Source organism: Miniopterus schreibersii, assembly GCF_964146895.1.
Source record: "Miniopterus schreibersii genome assembly, chromosome: 3".
NCBI classification, from domain to species: Eukaryota; Metazoa; Chordata; class Mammalia; order Chiroptera; family Miniopteridae; genus Miniopterus; species Miniopterus schreibersii.
This window is the reverse complement of record NC_138103.1, coordinates 54,685,373-54,710,338: the sequence shown is the minus strand read 5'-3', so window position 1 is coordinate 54,710,338 and position 24,966 is coordinate 54,685,373. Positions and strand designations below refer to the sequence as shown.

At 41.1% G+C, this 24,966-nt stretch overlaps 2 protein-coding genes across 6 annotated transcripts in view; both read right to left on the bottom strand.

Annotated features, from left to right (window-relative positions):
• Nucleotides 1-24,966, bottom strand: part of ARB2A (ARB2 cotranscriptional regulator A) — a 308,143-nt gene that overhangs the window by 80,036 nt on the left and 203,141 nt on the right. The window lies entirely within an intron of this gene.
• On the bottom strand, nucleotides 11,942-12,919 carry POU5F2 (POU domain class 5, transcription factor 2; the record flags this gene model as incomplete). The annotated part of the gene is made up of 1 exon (XM_081131693.1): nucleotides 11,942-12,919. The coding sequence occupies one exon, from the start codon at nucleotides 12,917-12,919 to the stop codon at nucleotides 11,942-11,944; it is 978 nt and encodes a 325-aa protein (XP_080987819.1).

The following is a 24,966-nucleotide window of genomic DNA, read 5'->3' as shown; positions in this document are numbered from 1 at the left end:
CATGACTTTAATGGGAAAAGGAAAAGAATGATTAAAGTTCTACGACATTCCTCTTGTGTGTGTGTTGGTATCAAGTAATGAGACGACGAAGAATCCAAAGGCAGATGTTGGGAGAGAGGGGTTAACTACATCTCATGGAAACAAATGTTATTTCTCTGTTAAATTCTTATCCTTTAAGTGCATTAGAGTTGACTGTAAATATAAACAAAAGCCACTGGTGGGCAATTAAATTTGAAGAAGTGGCCCATAAAAAGTGGAATATTCAGTATGTATTAGAATCAGTTACACAACATCTGATTTAATAGTTAGATTTTAGGCATTCCTCTTATAATACATGTTAAATGGCCTCCACAAATCATATTCTGTAATGTAGCAAAATGACAATTCCAATGTAGTCTAAAGCTGGTAGGACAGGAACATTAAAGCAAATTAATCTGTAATCCTTTATCTACGTTAAAAGGTTGAAAATCTGCAGGCATTTATAGCAAGAATTTTAAAATGAATTTGCCATTCCCAAAGTCATCTCACTAGACAGGAAAGAGGGACTTGGCATGTGACCAATAAATTATGAGAGAGCAACACCTCGGGGTTAGAGGGCACTGATGACTTCAACAAATCTCACCAGCTAGGGCAACAGATTAGGCCAGGGGATAGGATGCCCTACAACCTTAACCTGTTAATACCTTTAAATTCTTAAGAATGACCTCTAGTCTGCTCTTTCATATTAGTTGTTAGTTACACTAATTACAGCTTAACTGGTATTGTTGGTACCAGTTTTTCCCTCAGAAGGCATGTAGAGAAAGGTTATCTCTAATAGCTTCAAATAACTTCAGCTAAATTCTGCTGTACACATTAGGAGCACTTACCTCCAGTTTTGAAAGGGTCTTTTATAGACATCAAAGGAAAGACACTAAAAGCAATGTGTGTTTGTGGATTCTATAAAGCATTTCATATAGGAAGCTGTAAAAATAAGAACAGTAACTTCTCCTGTGACTAGAACTTTAGAATAGTTTAAAACAAGGTAATTTATTTTTTATGTTTATTTTTAACATATAGGGGCTGGTGATATCAAATATAAGGAGCTAGTTATACCTTAACCGTGCAAGTGAAGTAAAAATACTTAGCCCATGAAATTCCCTCAAAATTTATGGTTTTTAGAAAGGGATAATGAAAATTCTATCATGATCTTTTAGAACCGTTTTAAGTTCAACATTTACATTGATGTTAACCTAACATTAGGTGGAATTGTGCAGAGATTCCAAGCCCATTTACGAAGATTCAAATACCATCTGTGAAGTTGCAGTAAATTACTGTGTAACATTAATCTTTAAACCAGGCACTAAATCAGAATAGAAACATACCAAAGAGATTTAAAGCAAGAGAATCATAACTGAATTATCGAGATTAATGTATATAGTTTTACATATAACAGTTGCAGGTTCTCAATATCACATTGTTTTTGCTTTGAATGAAACATATAAAATTACTTCTACATCTTCAAAATAAGTTATTAATATCTAAGTGACACCAGTGTCAAAGATCTGTGGAAATGATGGCTGAAGGGTGTTGTTAATCTCCGTGTGAGTTAAGAAATACAATGGCAAAATTCTGAATATATAAAATAGACACAATAGGGGGTGATTATTAATGTTACAGAAAGAAACTTTATTTTACAAAAGGAAATCTTTAAACCAAACTTTTTGTTCTTAAAAGATGATGACCAAGAGAATTTTGACTTAAATAAAACTCTTTGGGAAAATGAAGATGGATAATTAGAGTACTATGTGTTATCAAATCCAAAATGTCACTGATTTTCAGATTCTTCATTACTCCATCACTTAGAAAGAAAAAACATTGCCAATTTAGCTATGACATAATGCTTTTTTATCATGCTGACTGTAAGATATATTCAAACTTTAGGTAGTTAAAATTCTATCTTGTAAACAATGAAGTATAATATTTTACAATAATTGACTTGTCTATCAATATATTTAATAAATAAGTTGTTTTTGGAGAGCAATTCAATTCTGAAATATAGTCACTGGATGATATCAAATAATATTATTGTATATAGAACACTGAGAGGAAACTGACCATATATTTTCTATCATCTCTGAGGACAGAAGAGGAGGAAGAGCAGCTAATACATTAGTGATTTCAGTTTCCTTGACTAATTTATTGATTAACTAATGGCCCCACTTCATCCCGCCAAGGATTTATGGAAGATAACGTGATCACGTGCAATAAAATAATTAGGGAAATAAGAAATAGAAAACTAGAACTTGGGAAAAGAACAAAAACAGATTGTAAGAAACTATGTTATTTTGATTAGATATAGAAATAATTTATAAATAACAATACAGGTCCTAGATTTTATTTTTTTACTATAATTTTTAAAAAGTAAAGCATAATGTTATCTGTAAGAGTTGAGGGACACTTTTGCCTTAAGTATAGGGCCCTGATAATCCCAAAGAATTCCTATAAAACAGATTATTACAATCCACTATTAAGTGTGGAAAGATAGATACCAAATGAAAGTATGGCCAAGAGAGAGATTAAGTGCTGGGGAGAAAAATGACTCCAAAATATCAGTAGCTCTCTCTTGAAAACATTAATTTGGTTATACTAAAAGATAAAGTAGGATTAATAGGAAGACTAGTGGACTAGTGGACTAAGTCTGTGTATGTTCAAATGTTAAAACTGGTCTATGGTACAGATGCTATTAAGCTATCTCAGGATATCGGTGGGTACTGACTGGAATGAATGCTACTGCAAGTAGGCTCTCCACATAGTGGGCCTCACTCAGGCTTCGCGCAGTACTCAGTAAACACAGCAAAAACCCACCCATGATACTGTGTGAACATTATATGTATATACTTATTTATATTTATCTTTAATGCTGAATGTATTGAGGATGCTCCCCTTTTTTCCGCACTGACCTCCCTCCTCACCCCTCTGCCCCCTCCTCAGGCTTTCATTGCACTATTGTCTGTGTCTACGAGTTACACATATATGCATATAAGTTCTTTGGTTAATCTCTTCCCCCACCCCCTTACCTCTGAGATTTGTCAATCTGTTGCATGCTCCCATGTCTCTGGATCTATTCTGTTTGTCAGTTTATTTTGTTCACTCAGTTCCACATATGAGTGAGATCATGTGATACTTGTCTTTCTCTGACTGGCTTATTTTGCTTAGCATAATACTCTCCAGGTCCCTCCATTTAGATGTATATCAGAATCATGAACTTGAATAACAGTCTGCTGATGGATCAGTTCAAGTGTTTAACATGTAGGATCTTCTTGTATTTCGTCATCCCACATTTTCTGTCCTCTCTGTATCAGATAACATAAGCATCTGATTGTGGCACGTACATTGTTTTCCGAGAAACCGACACAAGAACAGCTGTGGTAGACATGTCCAAACCCCTTCTCTGAGGAAGCACTTCTCTTTGGCTCACACAGTCCTCTTTGGGCTATGGATTGCACTGCCATGCTCCAGCCCCAAACACCCTCCTTGATACGGCTGGCCCAGGCTGGCCAATCACAGCCATTCAATCTCTCTGGCTTCAGTGACTAGTTCAGGGACCATCACTGTACTAAAGCAGGGCCAATTAGAGTTTTCACGAAGATTCTCATTGGGATGCTAGAGCTTTTTCTCTGGGATAATGCTGAATAGAAGATGCCACAGCTGCTTGTAGCTACACTCCCTGCCTGTGCGAAGAAATCCCCAAATACAAGAAAGAAAGAATGAGGCCAGTAGGCCAAAAAAGTAAAGAAGGAGATGGAGGGAGAGTCCTGATGACAGAGTTTGAGCCCCAGTACCTAGCAGTACCAGTAGTTTTTCCATTAACATGAATCAATAAATTACTTTTATTAGTAGCTTGAATTGGACATATGTAACTTACAATGAAGAGAGTCTATTCATTCTAAAGCGTAGATTGTATTCTCTTTTTTTTCCCAACTTTTCAAAAACGTGAGACTGATATTCATGCATGCATATTTGACTCTGTCAAATAACTGTACAGTGGTGGCATTTTAAAAAACGTTAACATGTGTTTAAAGGCAAGATGTTTCTGGATTATCCATGTAAGTGATACAGATAACTAAAAAGGGTAGGTAATCTAAGGTAATTCATATTCAGTTTTCCAATACTTAAAATAATGAAGGAAGGGGGGTGGTGGGAGAAAAGAAGGAAGTTATTGTCCTGCTTATGTTTTTCTAGGCACAATTAAAAGTGGCTTGCATTTGCTGAGAACACAGAAGTTTGGTATTGGGAAAAAGTGGCACAGAAACACTGGGAAACAAGGGAAAGTGAGCCCAGAGTCATGGCTTTGTTGTAGAGAGTGCCCTGAATAAACAGTCCGCTCATCAACAGTTGGGAGCTAGGAATAGCTATTTCTCTTGGGTAAGAAAGCAGAAGTCATTGGACAAAAAATGCTTTTCCAGAATGAACTTTCATTAAACTATTCAAACCACTTTAACTGACAGGAAAGTAAGTGTCACCTGGCATGATGATTCGTATGAGCTGTATCCCACCTCAAGTTGAGTTATAAAGAACTCCAATAAAAATACCCATGTTCTCAGAATAATTACCTATCCTCCACTTCCTGAATATCCTTATTAAATCCCCAAATGGTTAACTTTTAGAAACCTTAAGTTATTAGGCTATACACCTTCTGGCTATTCTCTGTTGGTGCTAAGGGTATGAGAAGGCAGCTGCCCATTGGAATGCATCGAACGTGAGTCTGCTCAAAGTTAGCCACCTAACAACGGTTTCATTATATGTACTTTGGGGATTTTCAGAAGTAATATATATTAATAAGAAATAAATCCATCAATGCTGGATCCTAATAGGCTTTCTGGCCTGCCTTCAAAACAAAATTTGTCTGCTGAAATAACTTATGCTAAAAAGTGTCACTCAGTAATTAAAGACAAAGCATGCGTGTCAAGACTCATGCATTTACTGATGGCTTCTGACACTGGTGAATCTGCATGCTTAGGAAAAAAATGTAATCTTCAAATTCTATGTTGATACTAACGATTCATTTAAGAAAGTTTTATAAGGATTACCATATTTGTTAAAGCATTTCAAGATTCATGGCTGGAAGCAACAATGAACTTAATAACTAAAGAGTATAGGTTTTTAATTTTACAAAAAAGAGCATTATTAAGCACGAGACTGTTCTTTATGCCTAAGTAATTTTCAATAATCCTTATGAGGTTTTTTTCTGTTCTTAGAATGACTCTGTACAGGACTATTTTAGTCATCCTTATTTCTCATGAGAATAAAACAGATGAATTAATTACTTGTCTAGTTGCTTGTTTGGTGCACAAATACACTGATCTCTCTTCTACCTCCAGTATCACACCAGGCATCTCCTGTGTCCTGAGCCACAGGCAGAGACAGCATGGCTGTCTGTGTTCCATGACAGTCAACGGGCTTTCTAACCAGACATTGTTTTTTGCAAACAAAGGCAACTAGGCTACTACTTATGACATCTTTGGTGCTTGGTGTTTTTTTCAATTATTAAACCCTTCTGAGTGTTTCTTATGATACTGTAATAAACTTAAAGGAACTGATTAACAACTTTTTATCGAAAGCCTGGTGGAGACAACCGACTCTTGAGAAGAATAGGGCAATGGATCTGCTACGCACTGACAGCATTAGCTCTGCTGATGTACCCAGGCAAACCATCAGGAAGCTTTATACAGTACAGAACTATTACAGCTCCTGCAGAAAGGCCTCCAGAGTCTTAGATCTTACTACAGCGGCACCTCGGTTTTCAAACGTCTCCGTTGACGAGCATTTTGGTTTACGAACACCGTAAAGTGGGAAGGAAATGCTCTGGTTTTCGAACCCGCCTTGGAAGTGGAACCTGCCACAGGGCTTCCACTGAGGGCAGGATCCTGAGGCCCAGCTGTCGGCTGTGGACCCCTCAGTTATCGAAGCTTTCAGAACTCGAAGGGTCTTCCGGAGCAGATTACATTAGAAAACTGAGGTACCACTGTATTAAGATGCAGGCTGTCATTAGTCAATGTACGAAACAGCCACATGAAGAGTGATTTTGTGCCTTATATGACAACAACGTCAACAAAAGTACTACAATTAAATTATCGTGTTGTTCAATGTCTCCTTATGATTGATATATTAATCTTTACATTTAATGATAAGAAGATATTTCTCCTAATGCATTCTGTAAGACTCGTGTAATTGGGTTCATGTGCTGAGAACTGTAACTTCTTTGCTGTGGCTGTCAGGATTTCAACCATCACATTTAACTCTCAATTGCACAGCCCAGATTTTCACTCAAAACAAACTCCTTTCACTTTTCCTCCTATTTCCGACTTTTGTTCTTCCCTCTCTCTCTCTCCTCAACTTAACTCCTAATCATCCTTCAAGTCTTAGCTCAAGTTGTCCCTGCTCTTAAGAATGTTCCCAGACATCGCTCTGAGTCATGTGCTCCTTTCTTGGTACCTTTCTTCTACCTGCTCCTCTCACACTGCCCACTTGGTGAGGGGATCCCTGGTTTCTCATTTCTTTCCGCTATTCAACCTATCTGTTCTTCGTCTAATTCCGAATCCTCAGTGCCTAGCCCTTAACAGGTGCTTAGCAGATATTCGATCACTGAGGAAGTACAGAGGTATAACACTATTGCTTGTCAGAATGTGAGAAGTGGAGCTTGGAGGGAGAGGAGGACTGGTTTGAGGCCACAGCAAGGAGGCCTGGGAGATGGTTAAAAGCTGCTTTTATCCTTTTGCTTGCCATGCTCCAGTGTATTACCTTTGATCTATATTGCTCATATTTTGCATAATGTATTTAAAATATGAATATTAGTATATACATGCACGTGTGTTTTTAATCCTCACCTGAGGATATGTTTTTATTGACTTTAGAGAGGCAGGAAGGAAGGGGGGGGGAGAGAGAGAGAGAGAGAGAGAGAGAGAAACACTGATATGAAAGAGAAACATCAATCAGTTGCCTCCCACATGAGCCCCGACCCAGGATCGAACCTGAAACCCAGGTATGTGCCCTGAATGGGAATCAGATCCACAACATTTTGGTGCATAGGACAACTCTCCAACCAACTGAGCTACCAGGACATGACTACATGTGTACATGTTTTTGAAAAACAAGCGAGAAACCAGACTACTGCTCTATTTATACTTTCAAAATTTAATAATATTTGCAAGAATGTTAGCAGTATAAGAATATGCATAGTCAGACAATGTAATTAAATGTATATGCATATTTGTGTTCAGGACAGATGGGAGTTTTATAGGTGAGTCAATAAATGCATCTGGAGGTAAACATGCTAAAGATTTATAAGATGTTCCACTGAGTAAATGAAATCATTATTGTCCTCATTAAAACAATGATAGAAAATCTATACTTGCTTTTAGTAGAAAGTGGTATTTCATTTGTGTGGTTTTATTTCAACTGCAGTATCACTGGATCAACTGTGAGAAAATATTTAAATCTCACAAACTCAAGCACCTTCTGTTTCCTAAATGTTCACATAGTGTATATATGTGCACAGAGAATGTTCACCAAATAAATTGTTTACTGACTAATGCAAGGAACTCAGTTTAAAAATAAAAATGATACACTTTTTTATGGAGTGTGCCATTTCTGGAGATGCAAATAAAAAGAATAAAGATTCTTTCACTTCTCATTTAAAAGCATAATATTTTTGTTAATATTTTACTTAAAATTTCTTGGCCCAGAAGACAAAAATTTACTGCTTTAGATTAACTACTTTAATGATGTGACGTGGAAGCAGCAAAACATTCTTTCCTACCTATGGTGTTGGTGTGATTGCCTTTTCAGGAGAGAAAAGAGCACCACAATAAATCTTTGTATGGTAGGTCTGTTCCCGCCTCTTCTCTTCGGCTTGAATCTCAAAGGTAATACATATTTAGTGAGCAGAATGATGCCATAAAAGTATGTCTGAAATGAGGTAATCATTTATAATATTTGCATGCATTTAATGACTCATTATTACAGAAAAAATGATTTACATTTCATACACTGAGAAAATGTACTTGGTGTCTACTTAGGTTTAGCAATATTCTTAAAATTACTTGTGAAAACAATCAGTGTCTAAACACCTGCTATTAGCTGTTTCAGGTTGGCTTTTCATAAATATAACACCATCACAGTAAATTAAAGGCAAGTCACTTAACTGTCCAGTTACATTAGCTGGATGAAATCAGTGGCTGACAATGCTTAGCAGAAAGTGACAGGGCTTTCTCAATCCGTTTACATATCAATTTTTCTGGGCAAAGTAGGAATCATTATCTTTATCAAAATATCTAAAATTTTCTTCCTAAGATAATGCCTCTCAATGTCACTGATGAGAGTTCAACTGTTCTACTCCTAAATAGGTAGGAATAAGTAGGCACTGTAATTCTACAAGCCATGAAGTTACTGGTTGGGAGGGAAAAAATGTTATTTTTCTCGAAGTTGTCCTCGGAGGGAACCCTGGAGTGGTGACATTACCTAAGTGAGTGGCTTAGAGACAGGATGCAGATCTGGGGCTGTTTGACTCCATGGCTAATGTCCTTTCCATCCTAACACCTCCTTTACATATACTGATTCATTTGTACAAAAGAATACACAAGTCTGTCTTCCTACCCACCCCCCTAATCCCCAACACACAACTATATTTTCTTTATATCAGGAGTGGTAGGTTTTATGGATTGAATTGTGTCCCCTAGCTCTCCCAATGTATTTGCTGAAGTCCTAACCTTTCAGTGCTTTAAGATGTAGCCTTATTCATAGATAGGGTCTTTACATAGGTAATCAAGTTAAAGTGAGATTTTTAGGGTAGACCCTAATCCAATATAACTGGTGTCCTTATAAAAGGGAGAAATTTGGAGACAGAGACATGCATAGAGGGAAGACAATGTAAATAGACAATAGAAGATGGCTATCCACAAATGAGGAGGGGGGCTTGGAACAGATCCCTACCTCACAGCCCTCAGAAAGAACCAACACTGTACATACCTTGACCTTGGACTGTGAATCTCCAGAACTGTGAGACAAAAAATGTCTGCTCTACAAGCTGCCCCAATCTATGGTACATTGTGATGGCAGCCCTGAAAAACTAATATAGTAGGCTTTGGACATAAATGCTACAGTGTGTGGACATTCAGTAAAGAAATAGTATGAATAAAGGCAAGATTGAGTCTGCATTTGAGAGAGACAACTGCAAGGAGATCAGAAAGGAGAGATTAAATGGGAGTCATAGTACGAGGACCAGTGTCACCCGACTCTCTCTTCCTATAATCTATATCCTTGTAGCTTCCATATTCAATCTGTGTGCATTGTTTTCTTCTTACTCACAGAGACTCACACAATTATTATAGGCTAGAAACAACTCCAGAGGTCATTCCTTTCAATTGTATAATGCTGTACAGATTTTCAAAAATCTTTATCTAAATCCTTCATCATATGTTCCCTTCCATAGTTGTCATTTGTCATAGTATGCATTTATTAATATATAATACAGTATTTAGTCTGAATTTGAAAGGCTTATGTAAGAAGTGATTCAGGGCCTTTACAGTATACTGAGCTAAAGATATCCAGAAAATTTAGAATACTAGGAATGACCTAGACAAGTATTGTATTAAGGAAAAACTCTTGAAAGTAAGGTGGCCAAGGGGAAGGTGTTCCATTAATTCTGAAATTGCAGATCTACACAGAGTCACGGTACCTTCTGAAAATGTGATGAAGGCTATCATCATCATCTTCAAAGAAAATGAACATATGTTGTACAAATGTACTATCTGGCTTATACTCTAAAGGCGTCCGGTGTCTTCAGGTTAGGAATACCTGCCTTGTCTAAAGAAAACAAGATAAAAGAAACAGCTGACAAAGAAACATTTTCAAAATGATGGTGAAATCCTAGGAAGTGGTTGGAATTTATGCTTTTAATTGAGGTGGGGGGCAACCTGGCAAATATGAAGACTTTGGACTGTTGTTTGGCATCTGTCTCTATTAACTACCCCACTGAAATAGTTGACACTAGAGGTACCAGTGGCACAGTTGTTAGTGACATGGTGTATCTTACTTGATTTCTTATGTTACTTGATCTCTGTATATTTGACATTGTTAACCACAGACACCATACTTGGTTTTCTCCCAACTCTAAGGGTGGTTCCGTCTCAGTTTTGAGGGATCTTATTATCAATCTTAAATCTCTGAAAAGTCTGAAAAAATTTTAAATATCAAGGTTTCCTAAAGGTCTAGCCTTTTCTCTTTCACAGTCAAGATTACCAGTGATGGAAAACCTTATTTTAAACTATGTGAAGGCTGAGTAGTGACACATATCAGCACTCGCCTAAGCAGAGGCGCAGCAGCTGTGTGAACGATGCAGCTGTACATGTGCCGAGGCTGAGCCTGGGAGCTGCTCCCTGACACACAGAGCCATTACCATTTCTCCAAATCTGCAGGGGCTGCAGAATTCAAGGAGCAGCGTGGGTCACGGCCTCCTAACGGCTTTTAGGAGCTGAATGTTCATAGCACAACACAGTCATTCATCCTAGAAATAAGCACTGCCTGGCCCTCTACAGAAACATCTCCCTTCCAAGGCTTCCCAGAAGGGCTGTCTAGGCAAAGAAAGGAATGGGGTTGGTGCTGTGTGACATTTAGTAGGATAGTCCAAGAGTAAGTGATTAGTCACCTATTAAATCTAAGGCCAAGCAATTGAAGTTTAGCTCCGTTTTCACTAACCTATGTGTAACATCAGTGCCCTTTCTTCAGACACAGAGAACAAGAAAAAACACACACACAACACATTGAAAGAAATCAGAAGAAACTAGAAAAAAGTAAGTAATAAAAAAGCTTGTTCTTTGAAAGTACCTGTAGATGACTTCTTTGTAAGACTGATTAAGAAAAGTAGAGAAAGGAAAAACTGACAAGATTATAAGCACAACAAACACACAAACTCAGATATAACATATAGTGACAGGTAAGTTATAAAACAATAAACATCACATGGGGGCATGGCACCAGATGTGAAAACACAGAGCCTGAATGGAATTTGCTTGGTATCTGATGACCAAAACTGACCGGTGTAGAAGTAGAAAGCTGGAAAAGACCAATTTCATATAAGAGACTGGAAAAGCAATTTCAGATTTACCATCATAAAAGCCACCAGGGAATGCTGGATTAACTATCAGAAATATATTTTAAAAAGCCCATGAGCTGGAAAGAAAGGGAAACTCCCAGGAGATAAACCAAATGGGGCTCAAAACCAGAGAAGTAAGCTGGAGCTGAGCCACTGTGGTCCAGGACGCCAATCTCAGCGACAAAGGGGTCTGAAATACAACGACTGTGGCAGGACGGAGACCAGCCTGTGGGGCTACATGAGGCGGGGAGCCGGACTGAGCCCCTCGCTTCCAGCTGGGGGCTCTGAATGAAAAGGTGGATTGAAAACGCACGCGCATCTTCCAAGGAGAGGAGAGGAACGCGGGTGTTTCCCAAGGACCCCACTCCCCGCGGGCTCTGCGCTCCCGCTCCGTCCTCGGACGGCGCCCCGAGGGCAACCACCGCCCGGGCCCGTGGGCTTAGGTGCGGTGCTGCTGTGCCTGGCAGGGATGCGTGCTCAAAGTCTTCTGGGCGCGGGTTTTGCACTCAACACTGTGCTTAGAAACACCACACCCCATGCTTACGAAAAACCGTAAGGAAGACGAGCCACAATTAGTTTTCAGTGAACGAAACAAGAATCAAAATATCCAAGACCATCTATGTATTGTAATGTTCTTTAAAACCAACGCCAGGTAAAAAGGAAAACGCAAAGCAGCAACGAACTTGTTTCCCTCCCTGGGGTTTCAATGACTCCCGCCCCGCCCCGCCCCCACGTGTGTTCCTAACTCTTCTGACCGAATGCAGACCTTCATGCCGAAAGCCCCGGCGTGGCCCCCAGGAGGGCAGGCCCTCAGCTGGAGAGCCTGGGGGAGCCCAGGGCGGCGCCCGGGGCAGGGCGCGGGGGCCCTCCCTCAGGGCCAGGGGCTGCGGGGTGCAGGGGCGTCAAGTAGGGTCCCCCAGAGCCGGGGGCGCCGAAACGGAGCCCCGAGGCGAGCGGGAGGCGCACCGCCGCCCCCGGGACGCGAGGCCCGGCAGCCTCCGCCTCGGGCGGGCGGAAACGGCCTGTGCGGCCGCGGTCACGGAACCAGACGCGGACCAGGTCCCTCCGCAGGCGCAGCTGCCCCGCGACGCGGCCGACCTCCTGCGGCGTGGGCTCCGGGCACCTGAGGAAGCACTGCTCCAGGCTGTTTCCGAGGCGCCTCTCCCTGGCTGCCCGCCTCCACTGCTGAGCCTGCTGCAGGATCGCCTCCATCCTGCCCAGGCCCAGAAGGTTCCTGGCGTCCACCTCCTGCAGCCACATTTTCAGCAGCGGCCGCAGCTTCCACCTGTTGGCGAGGCTGAGCTGCTGGGCCTCGAAGCGGCAGATGGTCGTCTGGCTGAGCACCTTTCCAAAGAGGGCGCCCACGGCGAACCCCACGTCGGCCTGCGAGTACCCGAGGGTCATCCGCCTCCGCCGCAGCTCCTGGGCCAGCTGCTCCATCTCCTTCTCCACGGCCGCCACGTCTTCGGGCAGGGCCAACTTCGGGCCGCGCAAGGAGCCCCCTGGGGGGCTCTGGAACCAGGCCCCCGCCCGGCCAGCTCCGGCCCGGGGCTCGCAGAGCACCACCCCGCCCCGGAATCTGTATGGCGGGCAGCTCAGGGGCACCGCCCACACCTCGGGGCCCGGGAAGACCCCCATCTGGACCCCTGGCCGCACCACCAGGCTGCCAGGGGCGGCCTGAGCTCTCAGCCAAGCCGGAGTGTCAACGCGCACTGGCATCGGCCCTCTGGGCCCATCCCCACCGCTAACTGGCCGAGGGGACAAGTTGGAGGGCTTGGGTCCCGCCATGGGGCAAAACCGCACCCCAAGCAGGAAGTCTGGTAGGAACTGAAGGCTCTCGAGGCTCGGACGCCGCCTGCCCTCGAGCCCGCCCCCCCGAGGGCAGACAGGGCGGTGCAGGGAGAGCGGCAGCCACGGGCTGCGCGACGGTGGGGACCTGGCAGACCCCCGGGGAATCCTTCCGTCTCCAGCGTCAAGGGAGTGACTCCTCTGCCCTGGACTTGCTTTCCAGCTGCAAGTCTCCCTCTTGGGCTTGCACCTCCAACCCGTGTGGGGTCCCTCAGTCACTGCCTCCATCCTGTCCCGGAGGGGAGCCTAGGTTCTCACTTACAGCTCTTTAGAACTCTGGTGTCCAATTCCTTTCCTCCAGGTAATCTAGTCCTAGACCATGGGTGCAGAAAGCCCAGGAGGGAGGGGGAGGAGAAGATCTGACTCAGGGTCAAAGCTTCCAATGAAGAGCTTTGGAAAAGAGGAGAAGGCAGCGACCTCGGCTGAACAATCCCAGCCTCTTAGCCTTCTCTCCAATTCAACCACGATGCGGCTCTGCCTCACCTACGGCTACTGGAATTGGTCCTCTTGGAGTCCTTGGTGACCTTCCAATGGTCAAATGTGATGGCTTTTAAAAAATCTTCACCCTATTAAACTTCTGTGCAGTACTGGCCAATGCTGACTATTCTTGCTCCTTCCCCTTTTTTAAATTTCCATGAAATGCTGGTAACAGCCAAATCTTTAGCTCAGCCTTGACTTTTAATTCCCAGTTCTGTACTTCCCACTGCCCCAAATCAAATTCCTTATCTGCCCTTCCACACCTGCCTCTCGTCCAGGGCTCCCTGAGCTGGTTTATGGCATAATCACCTACTCAGTCACCCAAGTTTAAACCTGGGAACTGTTCTTAACCTTCCCATATTTTGTAGGGCATCATATCTTACGTAATGGTTCTTCAAAACACCTGAACCCTACCCTACCCTCTCGTCTCTAGCTTCATCTTGCTGTTTTAATTTAGGCCATATTATTTTTCCTTTGCACTATCATAATAACCTTATAGTTGGCCTCTTCTGCATCTCCTTTCCACTTGGCCTTGCATGCTGCCAAAAACCAGACCAAACAGAAGTCTAACCATGTCATTTTCCTCTTATTTATTTTTTTTCAAAATCCAGCCCCTCTTCCCTCAGTCAACACTGTGAGCATTGAAACTCCTGAGTATGGAACATGTGGCTTTTCACCATTTGACCCCTCCCTCGTTCCCTCCCTTTCTCCCTCCCAGCCTCATCTGCCACCCCTCCAACTCCCTGCACCCCACCTTGCTGCATGCTCAGTGAGAATACCTCACTTTGCACTAAAGATGCCATGATTTTCATGATTATTATGCCTTTATTCATGCTGCTCCTTCTGTCTGCAATGGCTTCCCCCTGCTTCTTGGTCTCATTCTCTCATGCCATTCAGGCTCCTGCTCTCATACCATCTCATTAGACACACTCTCTAAAACAGCACCCCTTATCACTCTCTGCTCCCTTTATTAACCTGTATTTTTTGGTATTAGCATATTGCCACCTAATATATAATCATTGTCTATATGTTTATTGTCTTTCTCTGCTGCCAAGAGAGTAGGGACTCTGTCTAGTCCTCTGCTGTCTACAGTGCCTACAACTGTCTTTGGCTCACAGAAGGTGCTCAGGAAACATTTGCTGAATAAATGAAGCATGATGTATTTCTAGTCACCTTTAAGATGCAGTTTGGAGGTCAGTTTATGGTAAAGCGTTCCCCCAGGCAGTTAGTTACTGCTTTTGTGGTTCTCCCTTTGTACCTGACATATGCTTTCATTATAACATTTATCTGTAATTATTTATTTTATGTCTATATCTTTCCAACTAGAGTGTGAGGTGCTTAAGGGCATGCCTGTAGGTGTTATAAAGCCTGGAACATAACAGAACCCTCACTGATAGACTGTCCAATAAATGCTTGCTGAATGAGTGAATGAGTTCTCATCTTTACAAATTCGGAGAGAAAAGTGCATTTAGTTCCAGTTTAACCATGAGAACTTGACCCTCCCATCCTTTCTCTCCTATACAAGAATAAGGCCCTTAAACATTTCTTACTAGATGGGGGGTGAATATAATACCATGACACTAAATTCAACAACACTACAGGCAATGAGGTTGTAGATATGGCCTTGAAGCAACGGTACAGGGAAAAAGGATTGGGAATCAACTGCTGTGTCTACAGGCTGTGTATCTGATGTGTTTGTTGTCTGCATTTTCACTGCAACCGCAGCCAGATGTGTGCCAGCCAAGAGCAGAGTCCTTGTCTGCCTGGTTCACTGTGAAATCCTCGGCACCTGGAACTAGGTCTGGCAGAGAGTAGAAAGCCAATAAGTATTTGTTTAGTGTTAAATAAATGAATCTCTGCAATATTAATGGTGAAAAGATTTCCATACTGCTTTGAGATAGGTTTGAAGATGACAGTCTATGAAAAATAGTTTACAATAACAAAATTTTGCTTAAGAATAATTTTGCTGATATCTACGCTTTCCAGGTCTACCTACATGCTATTTTTTTTCAAACTTACAAAGCAACCAGGATGAACACAGTGAAAGGTAGATAACAAAGAGGAATAAAAGACAGCAATTATATAAATCAAGGCCCACATATTGAAACCAAACAATCTGCAAAAAAGAACCACAGAAAAAGGTTCATTAGTTGTTTAAAAGCGATAGTTGACTAAAATGTTTTTAGTGAATTGGACAAAAGTTCAACGGCATTTGAGGAAAGCTTATTTTATTAACTGAGTTGAAACTCAGTAGCTAAAAACATTTGCTAATTTATAAAATAAGGCTACACGGACTTGAAGCGTTTTAAAATTAACTTGGGTGCTCTCAATTAAGGTTTTCTCTGTACTAAGTCAGATCTCATCTGCCAAGGTGCCTATCTCCTGGTTTATGAATATGTGCTGTCACAAATAAAAGCCCGTACTCTTAAGGGAAGTCTTGACGTCTCCTTAAAAGTATATTTAATGGACTATGGAAATGGGGTGATCAGGGAAAAAAAGCAGGAGCACATTTGGCTGGAACAGAAATAGAGTTCAGAGGAAGGCAGGTGATGGGGATGCCCCAGACAACCAGCACCGTATGGGCTGTGGCGCTTGAAAGGCTAATCCATCACCTTCAGCAAATACAGAGGCCTCTTAGTAAGTGATTAGATTACAATGTAAGAAGCAGGCGAGTCTTATCCATAGGGAATTACGAAGTAAGGATAAAAAACACATGGTCCCAGACCCTGTATATTTATAATCTAAGTGGAAAGTAAAGAAACTGTCAGGAGAGCAGGACGGCTACACTTGCACAAAGAGAAGTTAACAGTTTTCTATTATTAGGATCCTGGAATTAAGAGAAGTTAACCTGTAAGCAGAAATGCACAAAGTATCAGGATACGCATTATGAGGCTCTCCCTAAGTATTCTTCATTCCAAGATGGCAAAACCAACTGCCAAGATCCACTAATGGTTAAGAAGCAGGAAAGGGTGGAGGGAAGGTTAATAACAAACATCCCTGTAGGGCTTGGTTCAAGGCTCCTTTCTGGAAAGCTCTGCCCATATTCTCAGGACCACAGTGATCTCCATCCCCTCTGAACTTACTGCCTTTCCCCTCAGATAAACTGACTGCCTTAAACAGTTATCTGTAGTTTCATGTCTTAGCTCCCTACCTAGGAGATATGGAACCTCCCAAATGGACATTATAGATACAATTTATTTTGTACTTATGTGCTAAAAAATATGCGCTAATGCACATGCTATCCTCAGTGCCCTTAGAACAGTAAGTGTATAAAACAGTGACGGGAGGGAGATCTGGCTTTGACTTATCCCATTATGTTGACCAGTTACTTCATTGGCTTGGAAGTAATCCTTGCTTCCTCATTTCTCCAAACTCATCTCTCTCAGAGCTGCTCGTACTCCAGACAGAGGACCAGGCTTTACTGAAGAATATATGTGAATTAATTTTTGTACAAGGGGATAAGCTATAGTCTAGTTTCCTTCTTTTGCATGTGGCTTTCCAATTCTCCTAGCGCCATTTATTGAAAAGGCTTTCTTTTTTCCATTGTGTGCTTTTGGCTCCTTTGTCAAGATGATGTGATACATATATACTATGGAAGACTACGCAGCCATAAGAAAAGATGAAATACTGCCATTTGTGATAACATGGACACACCTTGAGAATATTATGCTAAGCGAAATAAGTCAGAAAAAGCTAAGAACCATATGATTGCACTCATGTGGGACATAAAACTGAAACTCAAAGACACAATAGTATGGTGGTTACTAGAGGGAAGGGGGTGAGGGGATAGTAAAGGGTAAAGGGGGCCAAATATATGATGACAGAAGATGATTTGACTTTGGGTGGTGGGCACACAATGCAGTATACAGATCACGTATCATAGAAATGTACACCTGAACCACACCTGAACCAATGTCATCCCAATAAATTTAATAAAAAGAAGAATATATGTGAAGTTTCATTTCTCTGGTAGTCTCCAAACAAAACAAAACAAAACAAAACAAAACACATACACACACAGCACAATGCAACAAAAGAGCCTAACTTTTTTAATGTGATTACCTCAACAGAACAGACCAGATCTAAGAATGGTGTAGAAGTCAGAGAGGTCGAGGCACAGCAGACAGTGCTAATTTTAGTCTCCTCCACTCTGCAGAGGCCCTAGTCACCCAGCATTGACCAGGCATCAAGGCAGAAAGGCACTGTCACCCAAAGGGTTGGTGTAGATCCTTCAGAACTACATCAGTCCAGGAGCAAAACAGAAGGCAAAGGAGAGAGATCCAGAGACCAGTCACAGGGAGGCCCCACTCTGGGTCTAAGAAGCAAAGTCAGGAAATCAGTAAAACTGCAGCAGCTGAGTATAATAAGGAGAGTCGCTTTCCACCTCTCTGAGAGTTTACACGTATCATAGAAATGTACACCTGAACCACACCTGAACCAATGTCATCCCAATAAATTTACAGCAATTTAGTTCACTAAAACTACCTCAAAACAACTGAAGTAATTAAACCGTCAGTCCTTTGTGTGAATTTTTACCTAGAAAACTGTACCACAAGGTAAGACATCAAAGAAATTTTATGCAGCTAAGAAAAACTGATACTTGAAGGTAAAGTACACAGAATAAGAACATTAAAGTTGTAATAACATAGAGTTAAAAAAAATTATGCTCAAGTATCTTTGCCCAAATTTTCAACAAGTAACTTCTATAGTATTTTAGAAATTATGAATTCTGCAATACAACTGAATTCTGTCAAGGATTGTGCCACGAGATTATTCAAAATACCTGCAAACTAGCTGGTATATGACTTCTTTATTTATTGGTATAACATACTGAATACTTGGGGTGAGATATGTATGGCAGGAGGGGATATTAACAGACAATATGGACAGAAATACTAGTACAGTTCTCAAAGAATATTTGGACATATGATATATCAGTTAAATCAATTTTAATAACTAAAGTCACTGATCAAACAAATTACCTCACAAAATATCATTAAATACAACTATTTTCCTTTAAAGTAAGACTATATTTTAAGAATATGATGAAACAAAAACTTAAAAAAATATAGCCCTGCTTTTAAAGTGCTGATAATCAACTTAGAACATCTTGGGATTTCATAAATAGAACACATTTGGCTTATCTATGGTGCCTAATGTTCATTTGGAATTTTCACTTTGTACCAACGTATTTATTTTAGATGTTTTGAATCACTTCTAGAAAGCAATGCAATTTCTCTGAAGAGGTATGTTTTGGGGTATTTTTGCCAGCAGATTTATCTCTGGTGACTTGATGCCTCTCAGTGACAAGACAGAGCCAGCAGGAAGGGTGTAAGTGGGAGCGGACAGGGAATATGTGGCAAGAGCAGAGACCTTGTGGCTTAAGGGAGGCACGTATCACACAGACAAAGAGAAGTAAAGGTCAGTGAACTCAGCGAACCACACAGGTCAGGCAGGCGCAGGAGGAGACTGGGCTGCAGGAGAGGTGATCCCAGAGGCTGTAGGACAAAGAGTCCCTCGGTGGGGAGACTGAAGTCAGGAAGACACAGAAGACAGAAACTGTAGGAAAAGAATCATACACAGAGACTAACCCAGATGAGAGAGAGAGAGAGAGAGAGAAAGAGTAGAGGGAAATATACAGACACAGGGAGAGCCACCAAGAGCAAGGGCCCAGACAGAACTTGACAGAGGGAAGGAGAAACAGAGGACAAGTGAAGCTCAGGCAGCCATGGCAAAGGAGACCAATACTTATAGTAAAAGGATGAAAGTTTCTGTCTTAGGTACTGGTGGCCCCCAACTTACTTTTCCAACAATCAGGTACACAGCATTAAGAGCCACGGGACACTGCTATGGGGGCAGTAAAAGTAAGAGCTCTTCCAAATTAGTTCATAACATAACTTTTAGGTACAAGTAAAATGCACGTTATTCAGTTATTTATCTAAAAGCATTCCAAAAATAATTAGTCTTACAATTTTTTATCTTTAAAGGGAAGAGTTAGCTCAGTAAAAGGAGATTGCCACCTTTACTGCCAAATTCTTCGAAGGATTTTCACAAATTGGTTCAGAAAGCTGTAAAAAACATGGTGGCTATTTTTAATTTTTTTAAAGTGAGATTTCTGGAATGAGACTACTTATATTCACTGTGATTACTGAAAAACTGAGAGTCAAAAATCACAGAATAACACTGGACCTGATTAAGTATATATCAGGGCAAATATTGGTGATCTACATAAATATCACGTACAGGGATGAGCAAAAGTAGGCTTACAGTGGTTTGTATGTCACACAATAAATAACAATACAAGAATGAGGTGTTTTGCATACGCAAACTGTAAACCTACTTTTGCCCACCTCCGTATTTAAATAGGTTATTTTAAATGATTCTTTCATTAGTCATTGCCCCAGGATTCCTGATTCCAATTAATTATAATGACTGATTCACTGAAAACACAAGAATTTCTGGTGGTCAACTTTTAGAATAATCCCTTAGATGAACTAACAGTTACTAGGTAGCACCGAACAATACGCAGGGAAGCTAACTGATGAGCAACAGCTACAAGGCCACTTCTACAGTAAAGAACAAAAACTGCCTGAGAAGTACTGTCTAGTTACTGACAGCATCGTTGGAAGGGCTAGAATCGGCATCCTTTGGATGCAAAGAGGAATGCGGCAATTCCTGTGCAGTACATGGAGTCAGAAAGTGGCACAGTATCATATGTGCTAATATGCTCTTAATTTTAAGGTCTGTTTACAAGGCAAAGTATAGATTTTCAATTACCTAATTAACTTGAGCTGTGTCTAAAAACATATTAGACCACTCAACTTGTCTACACATTCTGAATGACACCACGTTCTGGAAGCAGTTACTGATGCTTTTTCATTGTTATCTGTAGAAGTGATTATTCACTAACAAAGAAGAGATGTAACTCTTTAGTGCCATTTCCTCAAACATATTTTCAGCAATAAAGTGAAGTGAATATTTAGCAAATACTCAGTAAGTTTAGTCAATGTAAACAGTCAATCTGGACTAACTTAGGATTACATTAGCAGGTTCTCTACATTTCAAATTCACCTAGAAATTACTAATTTTCCACTTTCTTTTCTGGTGGGGAGATAAGGCTTGACAGTTTAGGAAAGCGTGACCAGCAGCCCCCTTCTCCTATATTCACAACCAAGACAGGATCATCTACATATAGTAAATTTTCAAGTTTAATTCTTAACTCTTAAGAGATCTACTAAGGCTCTCGCCCCCTTTTCTTCTTTTTCAACATTTATGCTGTTATTGCTCTAATTTTTAGGTACCCGGATTCACACCGACTGTTCTAGGAAAGCTGAAATAACAGAGAAAAGCCTGTCTCAAGCCATGACAAGGGCGAGGAAATAAGAATAATACACGTTCTGGGAGGAAATATGTTGACAGGCACCAGCTACGTAGACCACGTTGTTTTAGTGAATTTAGCTTCAGGGGAAAAACTGACGCTGTGAGGCAGAGCTTTCCATCCGGTGTGCCTGGTGGCACAGGTGTATGGAAATATCGATTCCCCCACCTTCAGGGCGGCCCCTCGCCCCTGGACATAAGCGGCCTTGTCTGTGAACCCCCGAGCGCCGTGCAGACGGCACACTTTCCTGTGTGTGCTGCCTGCGGAAGAGCGGGGCAGGAGCAACCTTAACAACTCGCTGGCCACTGGCTTTATCGTTACCATGCACCTTAAGGACTGGTAACATGGGTCTGATGTGCTGGTCAGGTTTTCAAGGACTCAGAACAAGAGAATGTGGGGACAGAATAAGGGCACAAATTTCAGAGCGGAACAGAAACCCTGAAGTCTAGGAAAAGGATCCCTGAAGTCAGACAGGCGATACTGTTGTTTTTATCAGTGGGAGGTGGCAGAGCAGGACTAGCAGGCATGTCCTAGAAATGTCATGGGCTCAGTGAGGTCTTCCCTGGCCACCTCCCTACCAATTCAGATCCTCCCCTCCACACACATATACTTCAGGTCCTCTCTCCCTTCTTTATCTTTCTCCTACCAATTTCCACTATCTAACATACAATATACTTTCCCATTTACCTTGTCTGCTGTCTGTCTCCACTGTTAGAATGTAAGCTCCATGTGGGACCTTATCTGCTGTAACTCCCTGCTATGTCCCTGGCCCCTGGAGCAGCCTTGGTCCACAGTAAATACTTGCCGAATGAGTGCGTGCAGACTGAACGCACATACCCAGAGAGGCGTGTAAGAAGCACAACCGGAGGGGCTGAAAGTATAGGAGCTCTCGCAGCAGCCCTGAGAGCCGGCCTGGCAAAGAGCAGTCTGCCAGTCACGTGCCAGCCAAACAAGCTGTGTCCAGACTTGTAAGAAGTCAGATGTCAATGCTCCGTAACCTTGTCTGCTTTCAACCATTTATGTTTTGCTTTCCTTTCACTCACCCTGGGGGAATGCCTCCTCACACACAGCCAAACATTATATTAGCTATCTTTGGGGAGCAGCACACCATGCAAGATCATTTCTAATTTCATCTTTACTGCTACCCCAGTGCCTCTTGAAGCTTTGCTGTGTCTCGATTTCTTTGCTGTACTGAACATTTTTCTTTTCACTGTTAGTTTCCCTTTTCATTTCTTCACTATATTTTCTACCTTTCTGTTCCTCTGGTTTCTGTGTAATGTTTTGTGACCCTATCAGTGTCACAGAAAACAGGAAAATGTGAATAACTCAGTTATTTGTTGTTTAAAAATAAGACCAGACATGGAAATGGAAGGAAGAATATTTTTAGAAATGCCTTTTCACTCCTAGAGGAATAAAATGATCAATAACAGTTCTAAAATAAATTATAGCCTTAAATTCTAAAATGCCTAATCAAAATATATAGTACCACCTTACTTTTTTTTTTAATAGTGCCTTCCTTCTGATGAAGTCAAAATATACCGCCCCCAGACACTAAAAAAATTATATTCACAACATTTCTACAAGATCACTGGGCAGATATTTGCTGCTGTCACTATATAACAAATGCACCAACAATCCCAACGTGGGCTACACTCTAAACCAGATCCTATTAACCTATTACATAATTCTCCGAGTAACTGTTTTCAGCTGGCTGATGTTACTAGTAGGAAACGCTATTGAAAAAGGAAGAAATAGGGCACTAGACACATACTCAAGCTCCGTCAAAATTCCACCATTCACTATATGTTATGACAACTGAAAAGTCAGACTTCATTTTAAGTGGAAGGTGCAACACTGCCTACTTGCAAGTGTTGCACTGTTAAGTATTACAGTTGGTTTCAAAAGAAAAGTAGAAACAATATGACTATACTGAAAATAATTATCAGTGACACTTTAATTATAATTTAAAAATTTCACTGCATCTGTCTTTAAACTATATATTCACAGGTAAATAACATTCATAAAATTAAGCTATTAAGAGCAATAGATCTATTTTTTGTATAGAAGAAAACATATTTAATAATAACAGGAAAAATACAGTATTAAATGAGTATGTATTTTAATAGGTAATTTTACTGCTATGACCATGAAACTTGTAGTTAAAAGATAAAAGCATATTATAACAACAACAAAAAGTTTATAATTTTGAAAGCTGGAAAAAAGATTTCACTAAATCGAATGCATAGTCTGGATATTCAATACTAACTTGTGGTCAGTCTACATGTTGAAATCTTCAAATAATATCAACATTTTAAATTAGAGATAAGAGGATTATTGATCAGAGAATTTTAGGTGTTGCAAAGGTACTTCAACAACCTTTGGTTATTTCCATTCGAATTTCCTGCCATCACCAGAGTTGCTATCACTCCAATTAAGTAAGTCATAAATCATTTTTTCTCCTTAAGTCATTTCCCTTTCTTGGTCCCCTATCTGGCAATGACAGTTTCATTATCCCAGTAACTTTCATTGGAACTTACAGTTGTCTCCTTTTCTTTTAGCCTCCACATCTGACCTATTTGTCATCAAGGAGTGAGGAGTCCAAGGGCTCTCCTCTCCTCTCCTTTCCCATTGCCACCACTCCAGGACATGCCACCAACCTCATATACTTGCTTTATTGTCACAGCCTGCTGAGTCTACTCTTTCCTGCTTCTTGCTCCTCTCTTTTACCCATTTACTAAATTAATCTTTTTTAAAAGCCCATTTTGATCATGTCATACCCCTTGTTAATATTTCTGTAAGGATTCTTTGAGGGAAATCAGTGATTTTGATGGAAAGCCGTTCATTTTTATAAGTTGGTGTGAAAAACGCTGGGATGCCTACCCTAATTCTTTTCTCATTTGATGCAACCTAATGTTGATACTAGTTTCAAAAGCAGGAACCAATCCCACTGCAGAGGGCCAGGAAACAGTTCTTTAAAAACAATTTTTTTGGGGAGGAAATAGTCATGATAAGCTATTGTTGACTGCTAAGTCCCCAGCTTCTAGAACAGTGCCTGGAATGTAATACGTGCTCAATAAATATTTGAGAACTAGGCTGGGGAGTTTACATGGAATCTCCTCCTGATTTAAACTAAATTTGTTGGAATAAAAACCTACTGGGAATAGAAAATTACACAGTATAGCAAGTTCTGCCCTAAGGAAATTTTGGTCAGAGAAGAGCTGAATAGTGTGAGATGGCTTAATATAAAATCTAATGAGTGTGATAAAGAAAAAACTTAATACCCTTTCTCTGATAAATCGTACAGCAATGTCTAATGAGGTAGTGAGGGAGCAAGTACAGGAATGAATTGTCTTCGATGAGCTTTTTAGTGCCTTTTTAGAAAGAGTTGCTCTTAAATCCCACGGTATCAGAGCAAAGAAGAGCTTTACAAGGCTTTAGTCTCAAAAAAGTTAAGGTTGCTTCTACTTAGGCTTGAGAGAGCATGGAAGTTGAAGTTTAACCCTGTTGCATTAATAATTATTTACCGCTGTGGAACAAATCACCCCAAAACTTGGTAGCTGAAAACACTACACATTTATCACCCCCAGTTTCTGGGGGTCAGGAATCTGAGACGGCTTAGCTGGGTAATTGGTCAGGGTCTCTCATAAGGCCACAATCAAGATGTTGGCTAGGGCTGCAGGCATCTCAAAGCTCAATGGGGACAGGATTCTCTTCCATGGTCCCTCACGTGGTTGTTAGCAGGCCTCAGGTCCTCACTGGCTCTTGGCCAGAGACACCAATTCCTTGCGACATTGACCTCTCCACAGCGCAGCTCACAACCTGGCAGCTGACTTCCATCAGAGAGAGCAAGCGTGAGGGCGAGAAACAGCTTCAGGTCTGCCAGCATTCACTGGTCTTCCCAGGCTCCCCATCACCCTTACGCAGCAAGCTGGAGAGAATGGTGAAAGGAGTTTCTAAAGACTCAGGTACAGTCCCCAATAACAACTTGTGGGCTGAAACAATGTCCTCGGGATGTGGTATTTGCTCTAAATCAGCATTTAATATACTGTCCTATTTCTCCCAGATCTGGGAATGAAGGGATGGAAATGGGACTGGCTTTTCTTCTTATTACCCTTAGTGATTACTAGCAAAA